The following is a 23,041-nucleotide window of genomic DNA, read 5'->3' as shown; positions in this document are numbered from 1 at the left end:
TTTGAATTCAGATATTTATGTTTGCAGTATAATTCACTTATTATCACTAAAATAGAAGGAAAGTAAGGTTTTTGTGGAAAACCGATGTCTCGCTATACGTCACGTTGACAGTCATTTTCTCTAGTTTCTAATTGTTTACAATTAAATCATGGCAGTGAACAACCAAAAAACTAATTTAAAACCTTATAGTATATGTAATTCTTGCACCAAAATTGGGGATATTCTTATGTCTCATAAAAATTTAAAGTATTTGCTATATTTACTGAAAAAACTGGAATCAGTTCGCATCAAGAAAACCTTTTCGCAGCTATTCAAAAAATTTTGGAGGAAGATATCCCATCTTTTTTACGTAAAACTAGGGCTCAGTAGAACAAAATTTCAACAAATTATTACATATATTTTGTGAAACAGACATCTGATGGAAATGAAAAATAAAGGTAATAATTACCTATGCTCCTCGTTACTCTCCGTTGCGAAGAGAATAGTTCCAGTCAGAATTTCAAAAACATTTAGCGTTAATAGAAGAAATCTCGGATTTTTTTTTTTAATTTATTTGGAAAATAATTATTTGTATCTATTTATTATTTTAAAATAAATAAAAACATTACAAAGCAAAATTCTGGATAGGTACTGATTTTTGAACCATATGATAGCTGTCAAAAAAAATTCCACTTATTAATTTTGTTGCAGGAGGAAAAAAATTCCGAAAAATTTGAAGGTTGCCATGGGTAACTGTCGAAATTACAGTATGTAATTGGCTTAAAATGACAGGTGTAAAATTTTCGACGAAATAAACGTTGATTTGCAACAACTGAATTTGTACACAAATAATGTGAAACACAAATACACGGTGCTAATCCGTGTAATTGTTAATGACAAATAATGATAGTAAAATTGAAACTAGTAAAATGCGTTGTTTAATGTAACCAATGTTTAATGTTGATATAGTGTATTTTTGTGTTTTAATTTACAAGTTTCTGTATAACATAAAAATTTATGTAAACGAATCAAGAAAGATTTGATATGGTTAAAGCCTACTTTTTCTCAGAAAATAGGACGCTGCTGCAAGAAGTCGACTATCAGATGGATTATCCCGAGCGGATAAGATTGGTTCAACATTTAAGATATTATAGACACGCTGATGTTAGACGAGAACAAACTCAGAGGGCACGAAACTTAGAATCAGAAATTTAAAACGCCGTCGAAGAGGGTCCTGGTACTAATAGTCGAAGACTACCCACAAGATTTTAAATAAGTAATATGGCACAACAAACCCAAGCTTCACTCACTACATGTTCAGAAAATACAGGCGCTGAAAGATTTACCAATACTAAAGAATTCTGCGAGTGGTATAGAGAAAATGCAACGAAGGAGACAACTTTTTGCTCAAGTGCATTGAGGCGTGTTTCATTTGTCATTATTTAATTATTACTGTTTGAATTTGTTGTTAGATAATTTGGTAGGTATCGTTTCATAGTGCATCTTTTGCTCATTCCCAGGTAAGTGCATATCAAATAATTGAATGATGGAATATATTATTGTGTTCCTTTCCAATAATTTCTGTCAATTATGCAGTACTAGGAATGCTGAAACTTAAAAATTAATAATAACTCACCACTTGTATGGATCACTTGAGAAATTGCTCCCCCTGAAAGCAAAAAAAGAAGGATTGATTAATTCAACATATATAAAATAGTAAATTTTTACAAGTAGGCAAAAATATTGCATATTTAGGAGAGGTAGGCTATTTAACGAATTGTAATCAGGAGAGAGAAATTCGGTAACAATACTACTAAGCGTAATTACAAATTGGTTTTTATATATACAAATAAAAATTAAATAAATCGTAATCACAACAATAATTTGACACTTGGGTGAGTAAATAAGAAGTTAAGGTAGCGGGGCCTTCGAGGTTTCCGTCATAGTTCATGGTTTGTTTTGTTCGTCAGTTCATCTCCCGCATTAATATAAAGAATATAAAGAAATTTAAAATACCTTGATGTGAAGCGATTGTTGGGTTGCGGTTCTTATTGAAAGTCAAATGCATAAAACAAACCGACTCTTACAGAAGCTCTACTGGGTATTTTTATTACATGATCTAATTTTTATGTTCGTGTGTGTAATACTCCGATGCATGCGTCTGATAATGAACAATTTCGATTATTTTTCTACCATCCCGCAATACTATTTTAGCATGGTATCAGGCTTACTGATGGTAATATTGCGACAAATCCACGGTGAAACACAAATACACGCTGCTAACCCGTGTAATTGTTAATGACAAATAATGATAATTATTGTTCAACACACTCCCATGCCGTTTTAATATCAATCCCCATACAAATTCAAAATTTGGTCACAAATAAAATAGTTACTAAGTAACCAGAAAAACTACATTACACATGTATAGATGATGCCTGCTAAAAATGGGCCTTTCACAATTAGGTAGATTCTATTATGAAAATTAATGGCAGTAATTTTAATAAAAATATGTCAATAGATGCTTTGATTGAACTTTGATTGAAGCCAAAATCTATATAACAAATGTTTTCTAATTTTACATGATGAATAACATCCTGGACCTGTACATACATCAGGTACAGTTTCAGATTAAAAAATTTAATGGCGTGCAATTGTTATTACAGATAATCTTTTTCGAAATAAACCTAAATAAAAAATATGCCATATTTACAATCCCCAAACATTTTACAAGCAAAATATGTTTACTAGTTTCATGTCCATAAAATGGATCTGCAAGAAAAATTGATTTTTATTTAGTACTGCATAATGTATTATTATTATTGGTTATAAATGTCACCTCACCTTAAACTTTCTGGTTGTTAAGTTTATGAAAAAAATGTGAATCAAGAAGCTTAGCTATTAATTTAAAGTATCATACTACGAGATAAAACTTTGTACAGGGTGTTTGAACCCTGGTGGTCTTAAATTGTCTTCTAATATTCTCAGAACGGATTTATATAAAAAATATAAGTACCTATGTACTTTTTTTACTTATTTTTTTTTATAGTTGACACATCGTGGAAAATCTGCAAAAATATTTTTTTTTATTCAGCAATAATTCAATATGACGCAGTTGATAGAAAATAAAAGTTGCTCATACAAATGTATTATTCCCCAATACGAATAGCAAGCCTTAGGAATCCACAAAAAAAATGGCAACTAAGTGGTTATATATAATCGTTGACACCAACAACGTCTTCAAAAGCTTTCCAATTTGAACGGAAAAACGCAACAAATTACATGTTCTACGAAAACGATTTGCTTAATCCCAGATGAGTGCTTGTAAATCAAATAAATGATGGAATACATTATTGTGTTCCTTTCCAATAATTTCTGTCAATTATGCAGTACTAGGAATACTAAGAAGGTTTAAAAATAATAACTCACCATATGTGCGGAATGTTTGTGTCAGTGCTCCAACTGAAAGCAAAAAAGAAAAATTGAATAATTCAATGTAGACAGTAAATTTTTATAAGTAAACAAAAATATTGCCTATTTAAAAGTGGTAGGCTATTTAACAAATTATTACCAATGGAGAGAATTTCCGTAATAATACAGAACTATAATTCATACTAAGCGTAATTACGAATTGGTTTTGATATACACAAAAAGAAATAAATAAATAAAATGTAATCATGATAATTTGACACTTCTGTGAATAAATAAGACGCTGAGGTAGCAAGGGGCATCAGTATTTACGACGTAGTTCGTGGTTTGTTTCGTTCGTCAGTTCATCTCACACGTTGATGTATTGCTAGAAAAGTAGGCAAGTCGGGATGCATCGACTTGAACTTTCGCTCGTACCTGCGATACTCGGGCCGTGCTGCGCGCAGTATGAGCACCGCTTTGAGGTTCACCATCTTCTACACTACATCATCATATACATCGCCATAATACACATCACCATGATCTACATCACCATCATGTACATCATCATCATCTACATCATCATCTATAATCCCATCATCTACAGCACCGTCATCATTATTATCATCATCTACATCACTATCATCTACATCACCACCATCTACGTCGCCATCATTTACATCACTATCGCCTACATTAACATCATTTACATTGTAATCATCTACTTCACCATCTTCTACATTATCATATACGTAGCCATAATACACATCACCATGATCTACATCACCTACATGTACATCACCATCATCTACATTACCACCATCTAGATCACCATCATCTACATCGCCATCATCTACATCGCCATCATTTACATTACCATCATGCACATCACCATAATCTACAGGTACATCAGCATCATCAACATCGCCATAATCTACATCACCATCATCTACGTCGCCATCATCTACATCACCATCATCTACATCAATATTTTGTGAAACATTCTGTATAGAAATTTTCAAAAAGGCATCTGGTTAGTAAAAATAAAAATTTTCATCACTAGACTTCAATAAATAAAGCAGAAAATGTAAAAATGATATGGAATAATCTAGTCCTTCACGGTTCTGTCCTGAATCAATTTTATAGAACATTCATTATACCAGGATGTCTGCTAAAGAATGAGCCTTTCACAACTAGATTCTACATAAGATGAAAATTAATGGCAGTAGTGTTAATAAAAATGTATTACGGGCGCTTTACTTTCAAGATAAAGGGTGTTGAATTTTAAAAAATTGAACTTACTTTTAGCCAAAATCTATATCGCAATTGTTTTCTAATTGTACATGATGAATAACATTCTTGTCGTAGCCTCAGGTACAGTTTCAGTTGAATAAAAAATGTAATTTCGTGCAATTGTTATTATAGAGAATCTTTTTTGAAATAAATAATGCGCCACGGACTAATATGTCGTATGACTGCTCAACACACACAAGCTTCACTCACTATATCTATATCATGTTCAGTAAATACAGGCGCTGAAAGATTTACCAACACGTATAGAATTCTGCGAAATAAATGATTGATGGAACACATTAACATTATTGTGTTCCTTTCCAATAATTTCTGTCAATTATGCGGCACTAGGAATACTAAAGTTGAAAAATTAATAATAACTCACTTCCTGTGTCGATTCTTTGATCCACTAGTCCTCCTGAAAGCAAAAAAAGAAAGATTAATTAATACAATGTAAACAGTAAATTTTTATAAGTAGACAAATATATTGCATATTTAGAAGAGGTAGGCTAGCTATTTAACGGATTATAGTCAGTGGAGAAATTTTCGGTAACAATACGAAACCACAATTCATACTAAGCGGAATTACAAATTGGCTTTTATATTCACAGAAATATTAAATAAAACATAGTCATAATAATTTCACACATCGGTGAGTAAATAAGACGCTGGATATAGCGGGGCATTAGGTTTACGCTGTAGTTCGTGGTTTGTTTCGTTCGTCAGTTCATCTCAAACATTAATATATTGCTAGAAAAGTAGTCAAGTCGGGATGCGTCGACTTGAACTTTCGCTCGTACCTGCGACACTCGGGCCGTGCTGCGCGCAGTATGAGCACCGCTTCGCGGAGCTTTGTTTTGCGCAAACGTTTTTGAATCATCATAACCAACATCTACATCACTATCATCTACATCACCACCATCTACGTCGCCATCATTTACATCACCATCACCTACATTAACATCATTTACATTGCAATCATCTACTTCACCATCTTCTACATCATCATATACATCGCCATAATACACATCACCATGATCTACATCACCATCATCTACACCATTATCTACAGCACCGTCATCATTATTATCATCATCTACATCACTATCATCTACATCACCACCATCTACTTCGCCATCATTAACATCATTTACATCGTAATCATCTACTTCACCATCTTTTACATCATCATATACGTCGCCATAATACACATCACCATGATTTACATCACCAACATTTACATCACCATCATCTACATCACCACCATCTAGATCACCATCATCTACATCGCCATCATTTAGATCGCCATCATGCACATCACCATAATCTACAGGTACATCAGCATCATCAACATCGCCATAATCTACATCGCCATCACCTACGTCGCCATCATCTACATCACCATCATCTACATCACCATCATCTACATCATTCTTTTGTGAAACATTCTGTATAGAAAGTTTCAAAAAGGCATCTGGTTAGTAAAAATAAAAATTTTCATCACTAGACTTCAAGAATGGGCCTTTCACAACTAGATTCAACAAAATTAATGACAGTAGTTTTAATAAAAATTTATTAACGGGCGCTTTACTTTCAAGATACAGGGTGTTGAATTTTAAAAAATTGAACTTTCTTTTAGCCAAAATCTATATAGCAATTGTTTTCTAATTTTACATAATGAATAACATTCTTGTCGTATCCTCAGGTACAGTTTCAGTTGATTAAAAAATGTAATTTCGTGCAATTGTTATTATAGAGAATCTTTTTTGAAATAAATAATACGCCACGGACTAATATATCGTATGACTGCTCAACACACACAAGCTTCACTCAGTATATCTATATCATGTTCAGTAAATACAGGCGCTGAAAGATTTACCAACACGTATAGAATCCTGCGAAATAAATGATTGATGGAATACATTAACATTGTTGTGTTCCTTTCCAATAATTTCTGTCAATTATGCGGCACTAGGAATACTAAAGTTGAAAAATTAATAATAACTCACTTCCTGTGTCGATTCTTTGATCCACTAGTCCTCCTGAAAGCAAAAAAAGAAAGATTAATTAATACAATGTAAACAGTAAATTTTTATAAGTAGACAAATATATTGCATATTTAGAAGAGGTAGGCTAGCTATTTAACGGATTATAGTCAGTGGAGAAATTTTCGGTAACAATACGAAACCACAATTCATACTAAGCGGAATTACAAATTGGCTTTTATATTCACAGAAATATTAAATAAAACATAGTCATAATAATTTCACACATCGGTGAGTAAATAAGACGCTGGATATAGCGGGGCATTAGGTTTACGCTGTAGTTCGTGGTTTGTTTCGTTCGTCACTTCATCTTACACATTAATATATTAAATATAAAAAAATTTAAAATACCTTGATGTAAAGCGATTTTGTTGGGTTCTTATCGAAAGTCAAATACATAAAACAAACCGACTCTTACAGAAGCTCTACCGGGTATTTCTATTATATGATCAACACGCAGTTGATAATGAACAATTTCGATTATTTTTCCACCATCCCGCAATACTGTTTTATTACGGTATTAGGCTTACTGATGGTAATATGGCGACAAAAAAATCCACGATGAAACTGTCCACAAAATGAACGTTGACTTGACAACCGAATTTGTACGCAAATAATGCGAAACATAAATACACGCTGTTAACCCGTGTAACTGTTAATGACAAATAATGATAATAATCTATCCCTCTCATGCCGTCTTATTTGCAATCCTCAAACAAATTCAAAATCGGACCTCAACTAAAATAGTTATTGCATACTTAAATTTGTCAGTCCATTATGGACTTCCCTGTAGATAACAGAGCTTGAATTCAAAATGTTAGAAAAGTGACCAAGTGACCAAAAAGTGACTTTTCTAATATAAGTAATAACGTCATTAGTAACCTTTACTATGTGAAGTCCAGTTCTGCAAGAGAGAGTGACCAATACCTTTGTAACAGCATGTGCTTGATCATTGTTTACACGAGTGAAATATGCCAGCTGACTTTACACCTGTAATATGACAATGAATGGTAAACGGGTAAAAAAGAAACTACTACATTAATTTGGCGAAACGAGAATGACCGAATACGTCGTCACCACTTAGTGAAGTAGTGAAGTATATATTAGTTTATTAGACTCGAAATAGAATTTCTATAATACCGTAGTTTTTTTAGTTTAAATTTATAGTAAAACTGAAACTAGTAAAGTGCTTTGTTTAGTGTAATAATAAAGTTAGTAATTGCAATGTTTAGTGACGATATAGTGTAATTCTTGTGTTTTCATTTATAAGTTTGACATTGCGAAAAATCATGTAACACAAGAAAGAGTTGATATGGTTAGAGCCTACTTTTTCTTGGAGAAAAGGATGTTGCTGCAACAAGTCGATTATCAGATGGATTATTCCGAGCGACAAGTAAGAAACAAGGAAGTATGTTGTTACGATGTCAATTGGAACCTGTAAATCTTAAAGCACACGACCGTATGCATTTCTCCCGAAATTTCTTTATATGCTGCGTATTATCGAAAAATACCAAGAGACTTTTTAGATTGCTTTTGTATGGTAGTATTTAAATTTACTTTACATTCTTCGAAAAACTCAATGTCGTATTTTTTTTTTTTTTCATGCATTGAAATCTTAATAGTCCAAGAATCTCATGAACGCTGCGTATTATCGAAAAATACCAAGAGACCTTTTAGATTGCTTTTGTATGGTAGTATTTAAATTTACTTTACATTCTTCGAAAAACTCAATGGCGTACTTTTTTTTTAAAAAAGGGGCCACGCATCCCCCCTTTGCACGCCACTGGCTAATGCGATGGGACTAAATTCTGTCAATTATGAGAACCCCCAATACGCATAATGTGTACCAAGTTTAAATCAAATTTACTCGTGGATAGCCGAGATATGTCAAAAAGTGTTCATTTTTTTTAAGCTTCAACGCCCTGTATCTCCAAAACAAAGGCTTTCAAAAAAAATTTTTATAGAGCAAACTACACTTAATTTTTGATAGGGAATACATTCCTGCGCATTTTCCAAATTTAAAATGAAAACACCCTGTATATGAATGTTTGAAAATTGAAAATAGTGAACAATGTTATAAAAAAGTTAGGAACGGATTAAGGAATTAACTAAGAAATCAAAAATGACAATTTATCCCGTAATTAAAGAAGGATTGATCACGGTAAAAGAGGAAACGGAAAAATACAAAATTAAAGAAAATTGACGATTTTACCAGATGTAATGTGGCGAACAATTTATAATATGTACCTATAAAGAAAATGCAGTTCCTACTAAAACTTTAAATTAAGCGATTATCCTGATTATAATTTTAAATCTTTACATATTTTACGACATGCTTTATTACAATGCGATTTTAAACATAAAAAAACTTGACAATCGTTTGGTAATTATATGGTAATATAGCTCGGAATATAGTATATCTAGACGAGACAGGGCTAAATTTTTCTGGACGTCTACGGATTCCGTAGAATTTATGAGTTAAATCTTTTTATGCGGTTCCAATTGAGATCGTAATAACTATATGTGTAAGATTGGATTAACATTTAAGAGATTATCAGATCTTTGAATAGCAATATGCTAATATTAGACGAGGACAAACTTAGAGGGCACGAAATTTAGAATAACAAATTTAAAACGCCGTTCTATTTATCATTAATGTTATTACGTTATTTCATTTATCATTATTAACTTGTTACGTACTGTTTCATAGTGTATCTGTTTTTAAATGAATTAAATTTTTGTTTATGTGGATGGCAGGACTCTTAAGCGGATGGTGTGAAAATTTGCTTTCTACTAAAAACTTGACAACAATGCATACCGCAGTGCCCAAGTGTGTATCCGCTGCGACTAACGCGGGAGGTTGTTCAATGTCACACTGTCCAGTGAAGGAATATGAAAAATTGTGAAAAAAAAAGGTTAAAAATAATTCTGTTCCCTACGGAATTTAAGAAAATAAACTTATATGTTTCTAAAGGTAAAATGAAACCTCCCTAATCAAAGTTATAGCTTGTACAAAAAAATTGTATTTTTGTTTCTTTTTAATTTTTTGAGAAAGGGTAAATTCTATGTTTGGTTCGTGGATAGTAACATAAATTATTGTCATTTTAAAGGGTTGCTAAATACATTTACAGCAACTAGGACATCCTCGAGGACACCCTGTTATTTCCATCAAATCAATTACAAGAATACAAACGTTCATCCTCCACAAATTACATATGTTCTACGAAAACTATTTGCTCAACCCGAAGTAAGTGCTTATGAACTAAATGAGGGATGGAATACATTACTGTGTTCCTTTAAAATTATGTCTGTCAATTATGCAGGAACAATAAAGTTTAAAAATTAATAATAACTCACCATGTGTGTCGAATGTTTGTGTCACTGCTCCTCCTGAAACCAAAAAAAAAGATTGATTAATTCAATATAGACAGTAAATACTTATAAGTAGGCAAATATATTGCATATTTAGAAGAGGTAGGCATTCTACGGATTATAATCAGAGAAGATAATTTCGGTAACAATACAGAACTATCATACTAAGCGAATACTAATTACGAATTGGTTTTTATATATACACAAAAAATTTCCACCATCTGGCAATATTATTTTAGCATGGTGTCAGGATTACTAATGGTAATATTGCGACCAAAAAATCCACGATGAAACTCTCGACGAAATAAACGTTAACCCAACAACCAAATTTTTTTTCACAACGAGATTCATGATGAAAATTAATGGCAGTAGTTTCAATAAAAATTTGTTAACATACGCTTTACTTTCAAGATACATGGTGTTGAAATTTAAAAAATTGAACTTAGTTTTAGCCAAAATAAATCTATATAGCAATTATTTTCTAATTTTACATGATGAATAAGATCCTGGACCATATCATCAGGTACAGTTTCAGTTGATTAAAAATCTAGTAATAAAAAAGATACTATATTTAGAATCCCCAGATATTTTACCAGAAAATATGTTTACTAGTTTGATGTTCATAGAATGCATTTGCAAGAAAAACTGATGTTCATTACTGCATAATGTATTATTTAGTGACCGACCGAAGTTTCGGTTTCGGCCAATTCGGAAAAATCCAGGCGGCCACTGACAATTTGAGTACCTACTATGTAAGTATTTGTTTGTTTTTGTTTTTATTTCCGTAATGTAATGGTATTTGTTTGATAACAAAATTGAATTATTTGCTCGCATTAATAATAAAGGAATGAGAAATGAGAATATGCAGAAACGCCCTTTATTTTTAAGAGATGACATTAAACACCAACTGAGTATTTTCAACAGACCTACAAACCTAGCCATCAAGCGTCAAAAAATATTGATTAGATCAAAACTTATAAACAGAAAAAGTTTATTTATGACTTTTGAATTAAACATTTATAAACTGCGTTATTATTACCAGAACGTTTTGACATCGCATCCTCTAATTCCTTATCACTGTCTAATAACTCACACAAAATCTGGAATCGGTAAGTTGAATAGTGTACAAGTTATGGCCTTATAAACAAATTAACTAATTATTAGTCTGGACGATCCCGAGCATCTTCCACAATCGCATTGAATTTTTTCATGGTACATTTCATAATAATACATTAAAATATCATTTTTTTTAATTTCAGATTTGCAACCTGGAAAGCTTTTTTATTTTTCAGCCTTAGTTGCAAAATAAAATATACGACGCACGCACGTGATATAGTTACATATTATTACATATTCGGAAATCTTATGAAAAGAGCTTTAAGTTAAAAAAAAAATCGTCAAAATTCGTTGAAAAACAACGGAGTTACAGACTATCAAGGAAATTGAAGCTGCATAAACAAGCTATCTGGTCCATGCAATGGCTTCGGCGGAAAAAAATGTTTCCAAGTCCTTGGACCCAGAAAAAGAAATAAAAAAATTTGCAAAATTTTTTGTAGCGCTTTTTCTTAGAATTGCAAGATAACTGTAGCTCCTAAAAATTTTCAACCGAAAGATCTAAAAACTAGAATCTTAGAGCTTCAAAATTTTTTTTTTAAATTCCCGAAACGACCATTTTTCGCCTAAATACAGTCTGTCAAAAATCACGGAAAAATTTCGGAAAGTTTTTTGACCCTTTAATTGTTTGCATTAGTGTACATATACAGGGTGTCCCATTTTTATTCTGAAAAAATTCAGGAAAATGTAGATCCGATAAAATTAAAGGGACTTTACTATATAAACTTATTTCGAAATCTGAACCATTTTCGAAATACAGGGTGTTGAAGTTGAATTTTTTTTATCATTTTTTGTTAATATCACTTAGAGTTGTAAATCAATAGTTCTCAAATTTTGTGTGGTGAATGCCACAGTNAGTGTATCTGTTTTTAAATGAATTAAATTTTTGTGTATGTGGATGGCAGGACTCTTAAGCGGGTGGTGTGAAAATTTGCTTTCTACTAAAAACTTGACAACAATGCATACCGCAGTGCCCAAGTGTGTATGCGCTGCGACTAACGCGGGAGGTTGTTTAATGTCACACTGTCTAGTAGCGGAATATGAAAAATTATGAAAAAAAGGTTAAAAATAATTCTGTTCACTATGGAATTTAAGAAAATAAACTTATATGTTTCTAAAGGTAAAATGTAGCCCCCTATTCAAAGTTATAGCTTGTACAAAAAAATTTTATTTTTTATTTTTTAATACAAACGTTCATCTTCCACAAATTACATATGTTCTACGAAAACTATTTGCTCAACCCCAAGTAAGTGCTTATGAACTAAATGAGGGATGGAATACATTACTGTGTTCCTTTAAAATAATATCTGTCAATTACGCAGGAACAATAAAGTTTAAAAATTAATAATAGCTCACCATGTGTGTCGAATGTTTGTGTCACTGCTCCTCCTGAAACCAAAAAAAAAAAGATTGATTAATTCAATATAGACAGTAAATACTTATAAGTAGGCAAATATATTGCATATTTAGAAGAGGTAGGCATTGTACGGATTATAATCAGAGAAGAGAATTTCGGTAACAATACAGAACTATGATTCATACTAAGCGAATACTAATTACGAATTGGTTTTTATATATACACAAAAAATTTCCACCATCTGGCAATATTATTTCAGCATGGTGTCAAATAAGAAGTGGATCTTATTTGTGGAAGGGCGAAATGGGCGTTAACTATTAGACGCCTTCATTATAGCCATCCTTGTCTATCACATGGATTTCTATGGCTTACTTTATCGCTCTCACGTAACTTCTGATAGACCATCGGTACTTTCCTACACTGTATATACTTATATGTTTCTGTGAAGATCTTAGTATCTCTTCTATATTTGTTTTTAATTGAATATGGAAATATGGAAATAGTATTTATCTTTATAACGTTACAATTCAAGATTATGTTGCTTTAATTATGTAATTATTTTTGTTTATTATTTTATTTATATAATTTCCTTGACTACTGTCACTCTCATGTAATGCTCTGTCCTGATCTATATTCTCTGGAACTCTTGACTCTTAACCAGATCTTGAGACCTAGTAAGTTGCCACTACATTTCTAAAGGTGAAATGTAACCTCCCTATAAATGTGATCTCTATACCTTGTATAAAAAATATACTTTTGTTTCTTTTTTATTTATTTATTTTTTTTTGAGAAATGATAAATTTTATGTTTGGTCCGTAGTTGGTGAAACCAAATAGTAACATAAATGATTGATATTTTAAAGGGTTCATTTAGAGCAACTAGGACACCCTCGAGAACACCCTGTTATTTCCATTAATTCAATTTTAAAAATTTAAGTGTTCGACACACATATGAAATCGTCCCATTTTTGCTCATACAAAAGCATTATTTCCGAGTACGAATACGCAAGTCATAGGAATGCACAAAGAAATGGTAACGTCGACTATGTGGTTACCTATATGTAATCGTTAAGAGCAACAACGCCTTTCAAAAGCTTCCCAACTTGAACGAAAAAACGCAACAAATTACATATGTTCTACGAAAATAATTTGCTCAATCCCAAGTAAGTGTTTACGAAATAAATGAATAATGGAATACATTATTGTGTTCCATTCCAATAATTTCTGTCAATTATGCAGTACTAGGAATACTATAGTTTAAAAATTAATAACTCACCTTCTGTGGTAACTGTTTGTACCAGTGGTTGTCCTGAAAGCAGAAAAGGAAAGATTGATTAATTCAATGTTAACAGTAAATTTTTATAAGCAGGCAAAAATATTGCATTGAAGTGTCAGTGTTACGAGAAACAACTACTCCGAGAGCTATATGCCCCTACCGGCATTGAATTATACTCGCAACACCTAGTGCAACAGCTAGGATCGTTTGTCAGTTTAACCCACCAGGCACAGACCGGTTTCGGACTTATTAGTCCTCATCAGTGTGTCATGGGTCCGACAACCGACAAACGACCCAGCTGTTCTTCGTCGTATCATCACGACCAGAAAATACATTTTACGCGGGACAGATGGAGCCATTTGCGCACCCGCGTATAAAAATATTGCATATTTAGAAGAGCTAGGCTATTTAAGGAATTATAATCAGAGAATAATTTCGGTAACAATACAGAACAATAATTACTGTTAAGCGTAATTACAAATTGGTTTTTATAAACACAAAAAAAATTAAATTAAACATAATCATAATAATAATTTGGTACTTCGAGTAAATAAGACGCTGAAGCAGCGGGGGCATCAGAATTTACGTTGTAGTTCGTGGTTTGTTTCGTTTGTGAGTTCATCTGACACATTAATATTGTACCGAATTTGCTTTATTTAAAACAAATTTTCACAAACTTTACACACACAGCTTATAATTTTGACAATTCACAATGACAAATAATATGTAATTTAACCTCAAACACTTCAAAAACACCCCCGCGCGTCAGCGTGTCCGTTTATATAGTTTTCCTTGTTTTTCATATTTTCCATGGGTTTCTAAGAACAGTATAGAATAATATTTAAGCATCTAAGAATATAATAGAAAAAACAGAACATATTCTAGAAATATCATGAAACAAATAAGTAAACAAACGTATATGCGGAGCACACTAAGCTTAATTTCGCTACACTGCCCTCCACCTACTCCACTATGGATTTCTCTCAGCACTTCATTTACTCAATTCCTTGGAAGAATGACCTGTTTGCATACTTCTTTACCGTCTTGACTTTCCCCCTCCCTCTTAAGTAACCCATTTTTTAAGATAAGGGAGTCCCATATTGCCCAGTATTTTTTTAACGTCGATGATTGATCCGATATTTCTGTCCATTTTGGTCGAGTTCCATGTTCTTTACAACTAATAGACGATTTTAGACTGTCATCATTCCGTTGGTCTTCAGTAAGTTGTTTCCGTTACAATTGTTGTTCTTCGGGACAAGTTCCCAAACTCTTTTGTCTCAGCTCAGTTGCATGTGCACATCTTTCGGGACACGGTCATCTGGTACTGCATCTGTGCTCCCATGAAGTCGTCCTCTTCTATGTTCAATAGTGAAGTCATATACTTGTAAAATTTGTAACCAACGAGCTATCTGACCTTCAGGGTTCTTAAATTGAAATAACCATTTCATGGAGGCATGGTCTGTTCTCAGTTTGAACCATTGTCCATAGAGATATTTATGGGAGTGCGTTACAGTTTTCACAATGGCTAATAACTCCTTCCTGGTCATACAGTAGTTCTTCTCCGGTTCTGACAATGCCTTGTTAAAGTAAGCTATTATTCTTTCCTCTTCATCCTGCATTTGTGGTAAGACGCCTCCGATTCCAGTGTTGCTAGCATCTGCATCACCAGGTCGTGGATAGACTAATATCGGTATTTAAGTTTTTCAAATGTCTGCTGTTATTTTGGAGTCCAATCATAGAGTTGATCATTTTCAGTTAGTCGGTGTAATGGACTAGCAAGATCTGCAAACTCTCGAACAAATCTCTCTAATAGGAGCACAGACCTAGGAAGCTTCTTAAATGATGTTTGTCCTTAGGAACAGGCCCGCTTCGTACAGTTTCAGTTTTTCTCGGATCAGTTTTAACACCATTTGGTGATATAACATGACCCAGTTATTCGACTTGCTTTTGAAAGATTTTAGATTAGCTCCTTAATCTTCTCGAAAACATCATCGATGTTCTTCAAATGTCTTGTCCAAGATAATGACGTCGTCGAGGAATACAAGACAGGTATTCCAGATAAATCCTTGTAATACAATCTCTATGAGATATTCGAAAGTGGCCGGAGCATTGCTGAGGCCAAACGGCATGACATTAAAGTGCCATAAACCTGTTTCAGTAGAGAAAGCCGTCTTTTCTTTGTCTTTTGGATCAACTTCTATCTGACTTTTAAGGTCCAGCGTCGACAACCAATTTGCATTTGCCAGGGTGTCTTTAGTGTCATCGATACTGGGTAGACGATAGCTGTCTTTCTTTATAATGTCATTTACCCTTCTGCAGTCAACACAAAATACGGTAAAACGGTCTTTATTGGTGACTAACACTACTTGTGAACTCCATGGGCTGTTCGATGGTTCAATTACACTTTGATGTTCCATGTTCTTTAGAAGGTTTTTTACTTCTTGTTTAGTCAGTGGAACTCTTTGCCTTGATTAATAGGTGCATGATCACTAGTGTTGATCTTGTGCTGGACTATGTCAGTTGTTCCTAAGTTGTCTTCTGATAGGGCAAATACATCTTTGTATTTCGATAAAAGATTATTAAAACACCTTAGCTATAAATTGCTCAAGCATGGTTTTGCCTTTTCTTCCAGAATCTTCAAGCTGGCAGGAACTTCACCTTCAGTGACACTGTTGGATTTTGCCGGGGTGTCTTCACACACGATATAGACTGACATTTTCCAATAACTTCAATCAGCTTCACTTCGTGAACATCCACATTCTCCAGATTCAAAAGTATGACTGACTCAGATAAAGCTGGGAGTAAAACATCTTCATACCGTTGCTCTTCGTACTTGATCATGAGATAATGACATTGACATTATTATTTCATCTTGTCTAGTAGCAATAACACTTCTTGTAGATTTGGATGGAAACCATCTTCCATTAGTCCTAAACCCATTAGCACGTCATCAACAATATTGACCACAAAAACTTGATGTCGAAAAATTTTACATGATGAATATAATCCTGAAAAATACATATATATCATCAGGTACAGTTTCAGTTTATTAAATAATCTAGTGACGTGCAGTTGTTATTACAGATAATCTTTTTCGAATTAAATGATACGCCATTGACTAAAATAAAAAAGAGGCCATGTTTAGAATCCCCAGACATTTTGCAAGCAAAATATGTTTACTAGTTTCATGTCCATAAAATGCATTTGCATGAAAAACCGATTTACCAACACGCATAGGATTCTGCGAATGGTATAGGAAAAAATGCAATGAAGGACACTTTTGCCACAAGTGTGTTGAGGCGTGTTTGGGCACCAATGGAGGAAATTTTGAGTAAACGCTGTAAAAGTCAGATGAGCAGACAGAAAATTTACTTATTTTTGTGTATTTCATTTGTCATTATTTAATTATTACTGTTTGAGTTTTCTATTAGATAACTGGATAGGTACTGTTTCACAGTGTCTCTTTTAAAACAATTAAATTTTCGTTTATGTGGGATGGAAGGGCTCCTAAGCGGGTAGTGTGAGAATTTGTTTTCTACTGAACGGAAAAACGCAGCAAATTACATATGTTCTATGAAAACGATTTGCTCAATCCCATGTAAGTGGTTATGAAATAAATGTATGATGGAGTACATTATTGTGTTCCTTTCCAATGATTTCTATCAATTATGCAGTACTAGGAATGCTAAAGTTTAAAAATGAATAATAACACTCACCTTTTGTGTCGATTGTTTGTGTCAGCGCTTGTCCTGAAAGCAAAAAAAAAAGATTAATTAATTCAGTGTAATTTTTATAAGTAGGCGAATATATTGCATATTTAGAAGAGGCTATTTAACGGATTATAATCAGTGGAGAGAATTTCGGTAACAATACAGAACTATAATTTATACTGAGCGTATTGCGAATTAATTTTGGTGAAAGTGGGCCAAAATAGAGCCAAAAATAGTAATTTTTTTACAACCATGAACCATTAAGCTTTTACTAACCGTGAATATGCCGATATACATTTTATTTATGGTTTCAGTAATGGAAATAGTCTGGCAGCTCAAAAATAGTATCGGCAACGTTTCCCTGGTAGAATGCAACCTTCTGCAAGATTGTTGTGTGAGTGTTCATGCAAGAACGACGGAATCAGGAGCCCTAACTCCAAGATATCGTGAATTTGGCTGTCCAAGGAGGCGTAGGCATGATTTAGACGAAGTAATTGTAGGATTTTTTTAACGTAATCCTACTGCGAGTGTAAGAAGAGCGTCTGCTCATGATGTAAGATCACAACTAAGAAAATAAAGAAACGTAAGAATTTAAATGATGCGAAAGTGACAATCATTAGTACCATTACAATGAAACTGTCACCATGAAAGATGCCTACTATGTGAAAATGCTAGAGAAAATAGTATTTTTTTCCCAAAACAGGTTGTTTCATGTCTATAATGACTGGACTATCTATAGTAACTTCTTATTCGACCTTTAACGCGGATTTTTTACTGAAATGTTCCTTGTTTCTTTCTATAACAGATTTTTATGAAAAATCTAATCTAATTCCGTTTCCTAAGGAAAAACCTTGGAGACGTATTTAAGTAGATAGAAGTTTGGATCCATAATTTTGGTCATGTACCGAAATTGTTCGATTATGATGGAGTAACAATTTACCAGTCTGATGTTTAATTCGCTTTGGACAGCCAATCAAAAAGATTTAGATGAATCTAATAAAAACCGGTACGAAACGATTTTAAAACCACTTTGAATTCAAAATCCGGTAAAACAAAGACAGCTGCATTGGGCCACTGGGCAATAAATCTCAGCTGTTGACAAGTGGTTGATAAATTGCCCAGCAGTGCAGTGCAGCAATGCGGAATTTGGTGTGATTCAGGTAATTTTAATTTATTATAGGCACCTTCTATCAATATCTTTTGAAACGGAATAAAACGAATTTTACCATCAATATAATAAAATTAATAAATAATTAAAATATGATGTTGGCCAAATCAACATATAACAGAAATTTTCTGCACATTATATACAAATTATTATAATTTTTTACCTTTAGCAGAAAACTTTTTTAGGGACGCCTATGAAACTCATTAAATTTTATTGCCAGGCGTTTTTTTGCATATTCAACTGACTTCGGAAAAACTATAGAGATAAAGAAGAGAAAAAACTAAAGATCACTTGCGGAACTTTTACCTTCAACCCTTGTTGCCGAACTAGTTTCCTTGACATCGTGTTGTACAATCACCGTCCACCTTCAAGGACAGGATTTGTGAGAAATATACATCTATTTTTTTAACTGTGTTATTTAATTCTCCACATCCTACCTACAGGGTGAGAAAACCGTTATGGAGGTTATAGATTTCATACCACTTTTTTAGGTTGGCGCCCATTTTAATAACTTATTTTTTTATTCCCTATAACGTTTTCTCAAACTGGAAAATATTAAGCTAAAACAAATCCACCTCCTCTTTGCCTCCTCTACGAGTACCTATAAGTGCTACCGTTCGCACCTTATTCGTTTCATCCTATAAGTACGGCATAAAAAAAATTGTACTTTTGTTTCTTTTTTTATTTTTCAGCAATTATATTTACTAATGCATTATTCCCGAGGGGTAAACCGCTGAGGAAGTTTTTGTACATGTCCCCAGGAAGTCGGGAAGAAGTTGGAGGAAGTTATAAGGAAGTTGAGGAAGTTGAAAGGAATTCCGAATGATAGAAATTCCGAAGGAAGTCGAGGAAATTTTTAGGAATTCCAAGGAAGTTGAGGAAGTCTGGAGGAAGTTTAGAGGAAGTCGGGAAGTTGGAACCAAACTGCGCATGCGTGAACGGTGAACACATGCGCAGTATTATCTTTTATAGAAAAATGCGGAGAATGTTAACATTTATGTGGAAGAATTACGACGCAGTCTAGAGAAGGTCCGAGGAAGTTTGACGAAGTATAGAGAAGTTTTTGTACAGAATTCAGGGAGCGCTTTACCCCTCGATTATTCCCGAGTACGAATACGCAAGTCATAGGAATCAACAAAAGAATGGTAACACCGATTAAGTGGTTGTATGTAATCGTTAACACCAACGTCTTCAAAAGCTTCAAAAGCAAAACGATTTGCTCAATCCCAGATCAGTGCTTATGAAATAAATAAATGATGAAGTACATTATTGGGTTCCTTTCCAATAATTTATGTCAATTATGCAATACTAGGAGTACTAAAGTTTAAAAATTAATAATAACTCACCATGTGTGTCGATTGCTACTGTCCGTGATTTTCCTGAAAGCAAAAAAAGGAAGATTGATTAATTCAAAACATGACAAATTTTTATAATTTCGGTTCAGGAAGTAGGAAAAATTGCGTACAAAAAAAATTGTAAAATTTGCCCCATTTGCATTTTCTTAGGCCCCTTTTCCCCTTTTGATTTGTATGTTATACCGATTATTAAGCATATAAATTTCGTGTTTAATATTAAACCGTTTTGAAATAAAAACTGTTTCTTGAGTTATCCCTTTAATGGGCTATATTACACACTCTCCAATTTTGAGTATTTATTTTGTTAACACCATGTATATTAAATATAAAGAAATTTAAAATATCTTGACGTGGTGCGATTTTGTGGGTTGGGATTCCTATCGAGTCATATACATAAAACAAAAAGCTCTACTGAATATTTTTATTATATGATCTAATTTTTATGTTCAATGAGTGTCCGATGCATGCGGCTGATAATAATAATAATGAACAATTTCGATTATTTTTTCACCATCCCCCAATACTGTTTTAGCATGGTATTAGGCTTACTGGTGGTAACATTGCGACAAAAAAATCCCGATGAAATTGTCCACGAAATAAACGACTTCTGTATGCAAATAATGTGAATCATAAATTTGTGCTGTTAACCCATGTAACTGTTAATGACAAATAATGCTAACACAGTCCCAAGCCGTCTTAATAGCAATCCTCAAACAAATTCAAAATCTGGCCACAAATAATCAAATCTGTCAGAGTATCATGGAATGTCCTGTAGATAACAGAACATAGAACTCAAAATACTAAAAAAGTGACCACAAAAGTAACTTTTCTAATATAAGTAAGGAAAACTACGTCATTATTAACCTTTATTTTAAAAACATATTTTAACACAACTACGTTATACATATACAGGATGTCTGCTAAGGTATGGGCCTTTCACAACTAGATTCTATGATGAAAATTAATAGTCGTTTTAGTAAAAATTTGTCAACAGAAGCTTTACCTACTTTCAAAATACTTTTGAATTGGATTTAAACAAAATTGAGCTTAGTTTTAGCCAAAATCTATATAGCAATTGCTTTCTGATTTTAAATGATGAATAACATCCTGGATCATCAGGTACCGTTTCAGTTGATTAAAAAATCTAGTGCTGTACAATTACTATTATAGAGAATCTATTTCGAAATAAATGATACGCCACTGACTAAAATTTAAAAAATGTCATATTTAGAGTACCTATCCAGACATTTTACAAGCAAAATATGTTTACTAGTTTCATGCCCATAAAATGCATTTGCAAGAAAAACTGAATTTCATTCAGTACCGCATAATGTATTATTATTATTGGTTATAAATGTCACCCCACCTTAATTTTCTGGGTTTTAAGTAATATCATATTACGACATAAAACCTTGTACAGGGTGTTCGTACTATTGTAATATTTTCAGGACAGGTGTAGGTACATAAAAAAATATATGTTTTTGTTACTGAATTTTTTTATAGTTAACACATCGGGGAAAGTCTTCAAATATGCTTTGTAATTAATAAAAAATAAAGTTGACAAAGAAATGATGATGATTTCTCGGAACCGCGAATTTGAGTTTACAGTGAAATTCTTCGCAGAAAGTTGTGGCTATAAAGTTTTTACAAATTTCAAAAATTCGTAAAAATCAAGTCTTATTATATTATGTTAATATAAAATTTAGAACAGTGATCTATGTGACTTTATTGCAAGAACTGACAAAACTGAAACTGCCATAAATCGTTTGAGCTCAACCAACTGGATTGCATTTTGTTATTATAAACACAGACATTACAGCTTATCATCAATAAATATCAAAGTGTTAAATAACATACTTGATACAATTTTACATAAGAAAGCCTTAAAGCCACAATTTTTAATAGACGAGTTTTATTGTTCACTGATCTGATTACACTCCGATCACTTTGAACTAACTGGATTGCTTATATCGAAACAATTGCAACAAAATGGCAAATTTTTAGTAGCATCTACTATGTCATACATAAAATACAAACAAATAAAAAGAGTAGTATTATCGTTGCAAGGACATATAAAAAATCGCATAGTGCATTCTGGAAACGAGTTAAATTTGTTGAACAGACAGCTCACGAACCGTATATGCTGGGTAATAATTATAGCAATTGAGCAGAGCAAAGTTAATGCATGTAGATGTCATCCGTATCGCAATCGGTATGATCCCGATAATTAACCTAGTTTCTGACACTTGACTTTTCAAGTGCTGGAACGTCACCGCGACTGCATCTTCATAGAACGAAGAAGTATAGGCATCACAGAAATATCATATCAAGAATGGCGGCTCGGCAGATATCAGCTCCGGACGACGAGCCTGAAAAACCCGAAAAGAAATGTAAAGTGTATGGTTTGTTGGTGGATAAACGTGGTTTCATAGAAAATATAGTGCTAACGTAATTTTTCCATCCGTGGTTTGAAGTGTAATACAGCAAAATGCAATGTGTTTATGCATCTAGAGTGTTTTGACCAGATGGCATTAGTATTTCACATAGAAAAGAAGAACTGGCAATGTAGATCTTGTCTGGATAATGTAAAAACAGTCAGTTCAGGTGATGGGCGTAGTAAAAACCTGTGATGTGCTAGTGTTACAGATAGAAAATGAATAATAAGAGAAAAAGTGCTACTAAATAAATTATTAAGGGAAATGGAATATAACATTAGTTTGCAAAACATAAAGTTGGAGGAGATAAAAACTGTAAGTGTTATAGATACCGATCTCGGAAGACCGACAATTTCTTATAGTGACATTGCTAATCTAAAAACAATATACACAATTTACCACCGGCCATGTTATTTTAGTGAAATGCAAAAATCTGTTTCAAATTTGCAAATAGAAAAAAATGTTAAAACAAACCTTAATCCTGGAACATTTAATATTAATATAAAACAGTATCAAGTTAATAAAGTCTGT

At 32.9% G+C, this 23,041-nt stretch overlaps 1 protein-coding gene across 4 annotated transcripts in view; it reads right to left on the bottom strand.

Annotated features, from left to right (window-relative positions):
• Positions 1-23,041, bottom strand: part of LOC108912628 — a 55,223-nt gene that overhangs the window by 19,543 nt on the left and 12,639 nt on the right. Inside the window, exons 2-9 of one of the 4 annotated variants that reach the window (XM_023455936.1) lie at positions 20,067-20,099; positions 17,559-17,591; positions 13,843-13,875; positions 12,567-12,599; positions 10,083-10,115; positions 6,690-6,722; positions 3,409-3,441; positions 1,616-1,648 (exon numbers count right to left, since the gene is read on the bottom strand). In XM_023455936.1, the coding sequence (XP_023311704.1) occupies positions 1,616-1,648; positions 3,409-3,441; positions 6,690-6,722; positions 10,083-10,115; positions 12,567-12,599; positions 13,843-13,875; positions 17,559-17,591; positions 20,067-20,099 (264 nt within the window). Of the gene's footprint in view, positions 1-1,615; positions 1,649-3,408; positions 3,442-5,065; positions 5,099-6,689; positions 6,723-10,082; positions 10,116-12,566; positions 12,600-13,842; positions 13,876-17,558; positions 17,592-20,066; positions 20,100-23,041 lie in introns of all 4 variants that reach the window. The other 3 variants (XM_023455938.1, XM_023455939.1, XM_023455937.1) reach the window with 3 other exon arrangements.

This window comes from Anoplophora glabripennis, unplaced genomic scaffold (assembly GCF_000390285.2).
Source record: "Anoplophora glabripennis isolate ALB-LARVAE unplaced genomic scaffold, Agla_2.0 scaffold35, whole genome shotgun sequence".
In the NCBI taxonomy this organism is placed as follows: domain Eukaryota; kingdom Metazoa; phylum Arthropoda; class Insecta; order Coleoptera; family Cerambycidae; genus Anoplophora; species Anoplophora glabripennis.
The sequence above is the reverse complement of the archived record's forward strand: the minus strand, read 5'-3'. Positions and strand labels throughout refer to the sequence as shown.